General features: G+C 42.3%; 1 protein-coding gene across 1 annotated transcript in view; it reads right to left on the reverse strand.

The window, feature by feature from the left end:
- mdm1 (Mdm1 nuclear protein) overlaps positions 1–7,639 on the reverse strand; it is a 7,919-nt gene extending 280 nt beyond the window's left edge. Inside the window, exons 1-7 of the mRNA XM_034864107.1 lie at positions 7,407–7,639; positions 5,918–6,017; positions 5,685–5,804; positions 3,789–3,962; positions 3,142–3,233; positions 2,847–2,984; positions 29–198 (exon numbers count right to left, since the gene is read on the reverse strand). Of these exons, the coding sequence (XP_034719998.1) occupies positions 29–198; positions 2,847–2,984; positions 3,142–3,233; positions 3,789–3,962; positions 5,685–5,804; positions 5,918–6,017; positions 7,407–7,424 (812 nt within the window). The 5' untranslated portion in view covers positions 7,425–7,639. The remainder of the gene's footprint in view (positions 1–28; positions 199–2,846; positions 2,985–3,141; positions 3,234–3,788; positions 3,963–5,684; positions 5,805–5,917; positions 6,018–7,406) is intronic.
- Between the last annotated feature and the right edge of the window lie 3,528 nt (positions 7,640–11,167).

Raw genomic sequence — 11,167 nt, forward strand, 5'->3', positions numbered from 1 at the left:
CCGTGTGTGTGTGTGTGTGTGTGTGTACTGTACCGTGTGTGTGTGGAACAATGGTACTTGGTGATGATGTTCCAGGTGTTTCCGGAGGCGGGGCTTGGCGGGCGGGGCCAGACCCTGGAAGCTGCGCAGATACTCCGTTTCCATGGGAACGGGGTGTTTCTTAAAGGGGGGCACAGATCTGCTGCTGGAGTGGAGCACCTGCCGGCAGGGTCAAAGGTCAAAGGTTACTGGGTCCCCAGGTGTGGCTCACCTGGTTGAGCGTGCGCCCCCATGTACTAATGCCCCGTCCCTACCGCAGCGGCCCGGGGTTCGGTTCCCACCGAGTGTTTTGTGTGCAGAAACTTTAACTTGTAGTGGAGTAACTAAAGTAACTAGTAACTAAAGTAACTAGTAACTAAAGTAACTAGAACAAAAGCTCTAACATATGAATGTAGTAGAGTAACTAAAGTAACTAGTAACTAAAGTAACTAAAGTAACTAGAACAAAAGCTGTAACATATGAATGTAGTGGAGTAACTAAAGTAACTAGTAACTTGAGTAACTAGTAACTGAAGCTGTAAAAGATGAATGTAGTGGAGTAACTAAAGTAACTAGTAACTAAAGTAACTAGTAACTGAAGCTGTAACAGATGAATGTAGTGGAGTAACTAAAGTAACTAGTAACTAAAGTAACTAGTAACTGAAGCTGTAAAAGATGAATGTAGTGGAGTAACTAAAGTAACTAGTAACTAAAGTAACTAGTAACTAAAGCTGTAATAGATGAATGTCGTTGAGTAACTAAAGTAACTAGTAACTAAAGTAACTAGTAACTAAAGCTGTAACATGAATGTGGTGGAGTAACTAAAGTAACTAGTAACTAAAGCTGTAACAGATGAATGTAGTGGAGTAACTAAAGTAACTAAAGTAACTAGTAACTAAAGTAACTAAAGTAACTAGTAACTAAAGCTGTAACAGATGAAAGTAGTGGAGTAACTAAAGTAACTAGTAACTAAAGCTGTAACAGATGAAAGTAGTGGAGTAACTAAAGTTACTAAAGTAACTAGTAACTAAAGCTGTATCAGATAAAAGTAGTGGAGTAACTAAAGTAACTAAAGTAACTAGTAACTAAAGCTGTAACAGATGAATGTAGTGGAGTAACTAAAGTAACTAGTAACTAAAGCTGTAACAGATGAATGTAGTGGAGTAACTAAAGTAACTAGTAACTAAAGCTGTAACAGATGAATGTAGTGGAGTAACTAAAGTAACTAAAGTAACTAAAGCTACAAAAGATGAATGTAGTGGAGTAACTAAAGTAACTAGTAACTAAAGCTGTAAAAGATGAATTTAGTGGAGTAAAAACTCCAATATTTGTCTCTTAAAGGGTAAAAGTAGAAAGTAACATGAAAAGAAAAGACTCGAGTAAAGTAAAAGTACCTCAGTAGCTCTGCGTGTGTACTACAGTACAGTACTGGAGTATATGTACTTAGTTACATTCCACCACTGGTTGAATGACATTTTATCAAAAGTCAGTTAAATACTAGTTTATATGTTCACACTGTGGACAAATACACATTAAACACAGTGCAGAGCTTTTCATTTTAGAACAGATATATTTCAGACTTGTGATTCTTGACTTTTTGCTTTTCTTCTACTTCTTAATTTGACAATTATTCACCAAACTACGAAGGAAAACTCCAAATATGTGAAAATATGTGACCATAAACCTGATTCTGATTTAAGGAAATCAAAGAGCAATGAAGTGACTTATTAAATGACTTATGCCACCACATCTAAATCTCTTCAATAGAAGAGAACCAGTTATGTCATCTAAACAACTAGTGAACACATTCAGTGACGTTAGTCCTCAGTTAAGAGAAACCAGCAGCAAAACTACCTCTGCCGCCCCCTTGTGGCACACAGCAGTACTACTACTGCTATTGCAGACATACATTACACAGGAATGCTTTTTCTAAAGATTATTTTTTGTTTATTTTTTCCCTTAATTAGTTAGTGGATAGACAATGGTCGGATGTGAACGTGGGAGAGAGACGGGGGACATGCAGCAAAAGGGCCGCAGGTGGGATTCGAACCCCCGGCCCCTGCAGGACTCGTGGGGGCAAGTCCTCTTAGGCACGTAGTTTTAAGCAGTATTTGCTGTCCCAGCTGGTACAAAGTTTGAGTGTAAGATGTATTAATGTAATGTAGCCGGCATCTTGTGCAGAATATGGCACCCTGCAGTAGGGGTGGGGTAAAAAAAAATCTGTATCTGTATCGATACACAGACGCCAAGTATGGATCTGTTATTATATATTATATATTATATATGTGTTGGTCAGTTTGTCCCGTTTTGCAGTAATAACATTGAAGCTAGATGAACAAAACTGAGAAATGTTTCTTTTTAGATGAAACAGATGTTGATAAGTTTCCTTTTGGGGACGTCGTTCAAAATCGGGAAAAATTAGAAGTTAGAAAAAAGACTATAAATCCCAGAATATTGCAATATATTTAAAATTGTAATAATACCGTATCGTGGCGTTAGTATCGTGATGAAATCGTATCGGGAGGTGTCTGGTGAGTCCCCCCCCCCACCCCCACTCTGCAGCAGTAGTAGAACCATGTTTTATAATATTCTTAAATTTTAACTTCTGCACTATTGTGCGTTTATGTTTTAAATTATCATTTTTACTTCTTTTTATACACATTTTCTAGTAGCTTTGTTGGAGGAAACCTGAGAAATATAATTTAATTACCAAAGAAATCTGCTTAGCGCCCCCTTTAATATCATCAGCCCGTGTTATTGGTTATTTGTGACCAGGTGGTGTAATAAAAGGTGTGGCAGTATTTGGGCGGATCAGAAGGCGGTGTGTACCTGTTCTGCGTACAGTAGGGGTGAATTAGCAGGTGCAGGCTTCTTCCAGCTGAACTGTCTGCGATACTCTGACCTATGACTTCCTGACCTTTGACCTCCGGTCCTTAGCCCCGCCCTCCACCGCAGAGCGTGCTGAACCTGCCACACAAATCAAGGTACTGACTTTAAATTTAGTTTCATATTTTTTACTATCATCATCTGCCCGAGATCTTCCTCCTCGTCAGTGTTTTGGTTTATTTAGTGTCATTTCAGAAATGTTATTAGTAGCTCATCACGTGACTACATTTCGGCTCACCTCATTGGCCGAGGGCTGACGTGCATCAGGCGCTGCTGTAAATGGTCGGCTCAGCTGTGGTTGGCTATCGTGCTTGGAGGGGCGGGGCTTCGCTGAGGAGACAGAAAAACACGTAAAAGCCCAGAATCAAGTGTCTAAAGATGGAGGGTGGCTTGTGCGTTTTATACATCGTCAAACCTAAACAAATTCACCGAAAGGAGAGTTAAGATGTAAGAAGAAAGCAGAGTTATTCTATGTCAGTGTTTCCCGAGGTTTGTGGAAGACTTGGGGATATACGTCTGGGGGTGGGGGGGTTGTTTTAGGGGCTCTCCCTTAAGAAAACGTGAGAATTTTAAATAAACAATATGCAATTTCACATCATTTTTGGACTGTTATTATTACCATATGTGCGTTTAAAACATTGTAAAAGCTAAGAGCAGGTAATGAATAAATAAAGAAATACCACTCAAACACTTTAAAGACAAAACAATTAGGGACCAAATCAAAACAAATCATTAGATCTGACAAAAGTAATTCAGTAAGTTTTGATGCTCACACTGATTTTTATTGATTTACATTTATTCAGTTTAGGTGGTGCTCCCCCAAAGCAGCTTGGGTGGTGCGCCTGCGCCTCGTGATGGTAGAGAAAACCCTGGTTGTGTATTTACCAAATGTGACCACAGCTCCTGGTTCTCCTGATGGTTCTGGGTCTGCAGCAGGTCGTGGTCCTGCTGGGGGTTCTGGGTCTACGGGAGATCCAGGGTCAGCCCGTGCTTCAGGGGTTGTTGGAGGATTTGGCTTCATGGAAGACTCCTTCCTGGGGGCAGAGCGCCTCCTAGAGGCTGATATTGAAGAAGGAAGACATTAAGACGTCAACACTTATTTATGCTCACTTTAAAAGGAAATAATCCCTAATGTTTGAGTTAGAAAATCTGAAATTAGGAATTATTGAGACTAAAATGAAAGGAATGGATGTTGATGATAATCACAGACTGGAATATGTCAACTTTTACTCAATACTATTTCAAAAACACTTCCATTTGGTTTACAATGCTATAAAATTGAATAAGACGCCCCAAAATGAATGAAAGTAGAGATTTGTACTTGGCAAAGAGCGTTGGGTGGAATCAATCATGTTATTTTGGGAAATTAAAAAGAACATTGATATAGGACAACATGAGGACAACATGGGGACAACATGAGGACAACATGGGGACAACATGAGGACAACATGAGGGCAACATGAGGGCAACATGAGGACAACATGGGGACAACATGAGGACAACATGAGGACAACATGGGGGCAACATGAGGACAACATGAGGGCAACATGAGGACAACATGGGGACAACATAAGGACAACATGAGGGCAACATGAGGACAACATGGGGGCAACATGAGGACAACATGAAGACAACATGAGGACAACATAGGGACAACATAAGGACAACATGAGGACAACATGGGGACAACATGGGGACAACATGGGGACAACATGAGGACAACATAGGGACAACATAAGGACAACATAAGGACAACATAAGGACAACATGGGGACAACATGGGGACAACATGGGGACAACATGGGGACAACATGAGGGCAACATGGGGACTGGGTGTGTATTAAAAAAAATCAACACTTTTGTTGACGCTTTTTATCGATGTTTTTAACATATTTTGACGTTTAACACTACGTAACACCAACTAATTAACTTTAGTTTTACAGTTATTTTTGAAATTTATGGTCAATAAACCTCATTTATAGGAAATTATACCTAATGTTTGAGTTAGAAAAGCACAAATTAGGAATTATTGAGACTAAAATTAAAGGAATGGATGTTGATGATAATCACAGACTGGAATATGTCAACTTTTACTCAATACTATTTCAAAAACACTTTTTTCTCCAAATGCTAAAACTTTACAATTCAATATTGATTTTTCGGGGTCACGATTCCATTTAAAATCTATTTTTAATTCAAAAAACGATTCTTAATTGAAAAAACGAGTACGTACATGTACCGGTAGTTACTTTTCCGATGGGATTGTATAATTTCCATTAAAAAACGAAAAAATAAAATAGATTTGGGGAATTATATTAATTGATTTTGAATCGATGAATGAGAATCAATTTTTTTGCACACCCCCTAGTATTTATTGCCTGACTTTATGGAAATGGTTCTTCTGTTTACTTTGTCTTTTTACCTGCCTACTTTTTTGACATGTACATATTCTGTTTGTTATTTATTTGTTTCTCATATTGCTTGTTTTATTATTTGTATTTTTTGGAATTATCATATTTCTCCATTGTATAAAAGGAGGACTCTGAATAATCCCTTTAGGCTTCTTCCCTCTCCTGTAATGATTTTTTTTTTAATCTGTTGAATGTACTTTATATATATATTTATGCAAATGAACTAAGCTGTAAGCTTGTTAATGTCTTAAGATCACACACTACAGATAAACACGCTTTAATAACTTTACTGTGTTCTTACCTACAGTCTACGGTTGTACCTCTAACGTCTTTCTGAGACTATGGTGAGATTGTTATGGAGGCTTCCTACCAGCAGGGGGGGCTGTTGAGTGCTGTGGGTCTGGAGGACAGAGCAGAGACCCGCGGGACTGAGCGAGACCGCCGGGACCGGACCTCTTCCGACGCTGGAGACCGGGTTCTCTGCTGACACCTGAGAGACAGACACGTCCAAGAGACGAGCTGTGATTTCAGACTTTTTAGGACGGTGATGATCAACTGCCCCCGCCGCCTCTGGCCAATCAGAGCTCGTTTCAGGGTTCTTACCCATCTGGTCCGAGCGCAGGCCGGCCAATGGAGCGCAGCGCTGAGGAGACACACTCCTGGACCGGGGGACCCGGTAGCTCTTCCGGTATTCACTCTGACTCTGAAACAAACGCACAAACAGAGAAATATTGTTGTGTTTTGGTGGCTGTTTAAAAATGTGGTTAGAAGTGGAGTTCCGAACGTTTCCAGAGATCCCAAATATGTAGTTTATGTTAATCATGTGACACAAAAGACATCTGGAATAATTCCTTTTGATGACCTAGTGCAGCTATAAACTGAAATAGAAAGAAATAATCTTGTTCATATGAATATTTCATCATTTGTGAATAGCAAAAAAAGATCTGTGCATCATGAGCATGAATGAATTATTATAAGTTAGCAAGAATCAATGAACAAGCAATTAATATAATTTAAAGTTTTTTTTTTTTTTTATGGATATCCATCCGGTATCAGGTCTCGGGGGCAGCAGCTCCAGCAGGGGACCCCAAACTTCCCTTTCCCGAGCCACATCAACCAGCTCCGACTGGGGGATCCCGAGGCGTTCCCAGGCCAGGTAGGAGATATAATCTCTCCTCCTAGTCCTGGGTCTTCCCCAAGACCTCCTCCCAGCTGGACGTCCCTCCACCTAGTCCTGGGTCTTCCCCGAGGCCTCCTCCCAGCTGGACGTCCCTCCACCTAGTCCTGGGTCTTCCCCGAGGCCTCCTCCCAGCTGGACGTCCCTCCACCTAGTCCTGGGTCTTCCCCGAGGCCTCCTCCCAGCTGGACGTCCCTCCACCTAGTCCTGGGTCTTCCCCGAGGCCTCCTCCCAGCTGGACGTCCCTCCACCTAGTCCTGGGTCTTCCCCGAGGCCTCCTCCCAGCTGGACGTCCCTCCACCTAGTCCTGGGTCTTCCCCGAGGCCTCCTCCCAGCTGCACGTCCCTCCACCTAGTCCTGGGTCTTACCCAAACCTCCTCCCAGCTAGACGTGCCTGGACCACCTCCCTAGGGACCCCCCCAGGATGCATCCTTCCCAGATGCCCAAACCACCTCAACTGGCTCCTTTCAACGCCAAACTGCAACCCACCATTAAAATAAAACCTTCCTCTTACTTGGGAAAATAGGCACGTGACCCGTTTCATCTCACCCCTCAAAGAATCGGAATCGATAAGAATCGGAATTGGAATCAGAAATGTTAAAATCCAAACGATGTCCAACCCTAGACATGGTTGTGTAATAGACTCTATTGTGGTTGTACAGTCAGTGAACGTCAATCTGAACCTGATTAGCTGGATTAGCTCATTAGCTCACATTAAATCCCATATATCCTGACTCTGCAGTCTCGTGCTCTATTCAGTCCGGTACCCCGGATATTGGTTCATCCGAGCTGAAGCTGTAATGTAGTTACAGCCTGTTCATGGATATTGCTGTTAGCGAGCTAGGAAGCTAAATGTCCGTTAGCATCCGTTTGTTTGGCTAACAATGCTAACAATGCTAACAACCTGTTGCTTACCTTGAAGCGGACGGTCATAGCACTCTTGCTGCCGACAAAACACCGCGATAAGTCACTCCTTCTTAATCCGCTGACTTTGACTTAGTTAACAAACCGGTTTATATCGTTTAACTAGTAAACTAGGTTAACCAGCGCGCTAAACCAGCCGGTTTCTCATCCTCGGCTACAGGAACAAGCCGCCGCCGTTGCCATGCTAACTGTCCATGTTGCCATGGCAGCTTAGCGTCTTGCGTAATCACGTTGACACTGACGTCATCTGTTGACATTCTGTTAAACGTGGTTATAATAATAATCATGACCCCTGATTGCTCTCCCTCTTTATTTTTGTTTTCTTTTTCTTTTATTCATGTTGTTCCTAATCGATACATCGATTTGAGTCCACACTCCACATATGATCAAATCTGAATAATTAATAATGGTGAATAAATAATAATAGCTTTTCTGTGGTAATAATAATAATCATCCTTATTTGTAGAGCACTTTTCAAAAACAAGTTACAAAGTGCTCTAACAAAGTGTAAAGACAATAATACCCAAGAGACCGTAATACACCAAAAGATAAAAGCATGAAAACTTTGAAAAGACTAAAATACAGATAATTATAAAATGAGTAAAATACAATAAAATAAAAGGGATAAAATAAAGTCAAATAAGATCGGGAGAGGCTCTCCTATAAAAGTATGTTTTAATGTATGTTTTCTGGTACTTATATAAGCAAGCAAAACAAGTGACTCGTAAAAATGTAAACTATTTTAGTCTCAAATTAATTCAATTCATAAAGATTTTTGCGTCTTCTTCCCTGTATTTTAGAGTGACAGTGAAAGGTGGGAGAGAGATGGGGGATGACACGCAGTAAAAGGTCCCAGGTCAGACAGGTCAGAGGTCAAACCCGGGCCATGGGGCATCCGGTCTTACTGGGTGAGCCCAGTAGGAGCCCCTTCAGTCTCAAAATAATAAATAATAAAATATATATCCATCTTTTATGTCTGCTATCCATCCATCCATCCATCCATCCATCCATTCAGAATGACTCCACGTTGCCGTTTGCTGTTACAAAATTGCACCACTTTTATTCATTTAAGGCTTTTTAGTTTTTACTTTACATTTGGCTTCATCCCCCCCCTCCCGCCCCCCCCCCACCCCCCCTCCTCCCCCCCTCCTCCCATCCCACCCATTTACATTTCACTGGTCATCACGCCATACAGAGGAAAACTAAGCAGATTTATTTCAGTAATGTAAAATAATTTCTTTTTGAGTGAACCATGTCGGTTCGCATTTGGCTGCGGTTGCTCTCGTCATTTCAGTGCGACTTCTGCTCTATTCTTTACTTCAGCCTTTTTACAGAAACTCAGAAGATCACAAACCTGTTCATCTGAGTGGTAGGTCCCGTGTGCACTTAGCTTAGCTTAGCTTAGCACAAACACTGGAAGCAGAGGGAAACTGCTAGCCTAGCTCTAAAAAAACAAAAAGTTAAAAATATGCCTTAATTTATCATGGATGTTAAGGCTTCTGTATTCTTCAAACCAGAGCTGTAGTCCAGGCCACCTTAGTTGAGTCAAAGACAAGTCCAAGACCAGGACTAGTCGAGTCCAAGACCAGGACTAGTCAAGTCCAAGTCAAGAGCGAGTCCAAAGAGGTTTCAGTCTGAGCCAAGACCGGGTCCAGGACAGAAAGAAGGTCTCATGCATGACAGTATCAAGACAATCATTTTGGGTTTCACTTTCCCTGCAATATCATTATCAACATAATAAAGACACCTGGACTCGGTCCAGACCAGAAGGCATATTGGGCAAGACCAGTGGCCGAGACCGAGACAAGTCTGAGACTATAGAAAAATGGTCTTGAGTCTGGACTCGAGTCCAAGACCGGACTACAGCCCTGCTTTAAACTAAGTGCTTCCCTGGATGTCTCGACAGCATCTGAGACCTTTCCTTGGAAGCTTCTGACCATTTTTTGTGACTTAATAACCATAAAGACACTCCAACAGTGGCCGTGGGAGTGTGAAAGAAAGGACAAATTTAACTTCTCACAAGCTCAGTGCCATGAATGTCTTTGAGAAAAGGTGTAAAAACAGACAACACATCGTACACCCTACTTCTTTTTGAGGCCTTTAGATCTGCCAAACGTCCATAACAGAAGCACATGATCACTATGTGAGCCGTTAGCCTTTGCAGATCCAGAAGTCGCATGAAATGACAAATGCCACCACAGCCTTTGCTACTGTGGAAGCCAGAAAGGTCTGCCTGCAGCCGCGGCAGCTAGTTGTTGATGTGATAGGCCGAGCACACGTCGGATATCCAGGTGCTGCCATGAGCCGTTGAGCAAAAACGAGCGCTCTCATCACAAGAATGCTGGAACTGTGTGGCCAGAGTGTTTCCCTGGGATATTTTAAGGGCTATCGCAACACTGGCGTTCCTATTTGTTAGCATGCTAGCACGTTAGCAAGCAACAGTTTTAGTGATATTTTGTTCGGATAACCCTGTCATACCCGATCCGTACCGGGAACCTGATCCGTTGCCCGTCTCCTTCCGCTCTCTGTGAGTTGCCGTTTTTAAACTCTGTTCGCTTGAGGAAAACATCATCAAACATCGAGCTAGCACGCTAAACGCTGAAAATATCAAGATTTGAAGCAAATTTGGATCGTGCAACAAGCCGATCTGCTCGGTTCTTTCGGGAAATCATTGTAAAGATTTCCAAAGAATATGTTTACAGTATTTCCTCTCTAGCTGGGTCGTTTTGGGACCGGTTGGTGGGACTGCTGAAGTACACACTGAGATACTCTGGTAAGAGCCAATGAGGTGTAACCATGTATCAGCTATTTTAACGACATTTTCTTTTAAGGGGTGTACATTTTATTACTTGTGGAGATGGAGCTGGCAATGCAAAAAAACCTTCTGACCCAAACTATCTGAGTTAGGTCATTGCCTAATCTCAGCCATCTCCAGTACATACATGCGACACGAGTAGAACAAGGTGTGTTTCGCGGTACGGATCGAGCACCTCAACGCCGGAGCAGACGGGATCGCCTCCGCCCCCCCCATGGCTGCAGACCAGACCTTTCATCTAGAAGCCTCTGCTTGGCATGCAAACTGTTGCAGCACCTCCTAGAAGTCAGACTGAGTACTGACAGAAACATCAACATGCTACATGACTGAACGTACTGCAGGAGAACCAGAATACTGACAGCAGAACCACATTGCAGCGCGGTGCTCCTGGCAGTACGACACTGGGCACAGCAGCACTCACAGAGGTCTCTGGTCCCACACGCTGTATCTGAAAGATGACCACGCTCACATTTCAAACAAAGACAGATATTGAAAGGCTTTTTGTGGCTGCTGCTTCACAGGCCACGCCCCCATAACGCACAAGGGGCGGGGCTTCAGCTTTAAGCCCAACCTCCTCCGGTCGGTCTCAACCTCAGCCGTGCTGTCGTTACAAAGGAACCGTCGGTACCCGATCTGTGCCGCCTGCACGATCCATCCTGCACGTGATAATGATCCTGTTCCGAGGATTTACGACACTGCACGATCTGTTCCACGCTCATAGTTGTAGCGTTCTGCCGTTAGCCTCCACCGGGAAAATAACATCAGTTTAGCTAGCAGCTAATTCGGCTAACTGCTAGTTGAGACAGCATGTATTAACTTTAAAAGACCCTCAAAATAACACCTGACAATAACCATTAAAATACATAATAGCTGTTACATCATTTCTACTTTACTTGTGATCATTTAAAATACAATCAATCAATCTGTGTCTTTATAG

The sequence above is a fragment of the Etheostoma cragini genome, chromosome 23 (assembly GCF_013103735.1).
Source record: "Etheostoma cragini isolate CJK2018 chromosome 23, CSU_Ecrag_1.0, whole genome shotgun sequence".
In the NCBI taxonomy this organism is placed as follows: Eukaryota; Metazoa; Chordata; class Actinopteri; order Perciformes; family Percidae; genus Etheostoma; species Etheostoma cragini.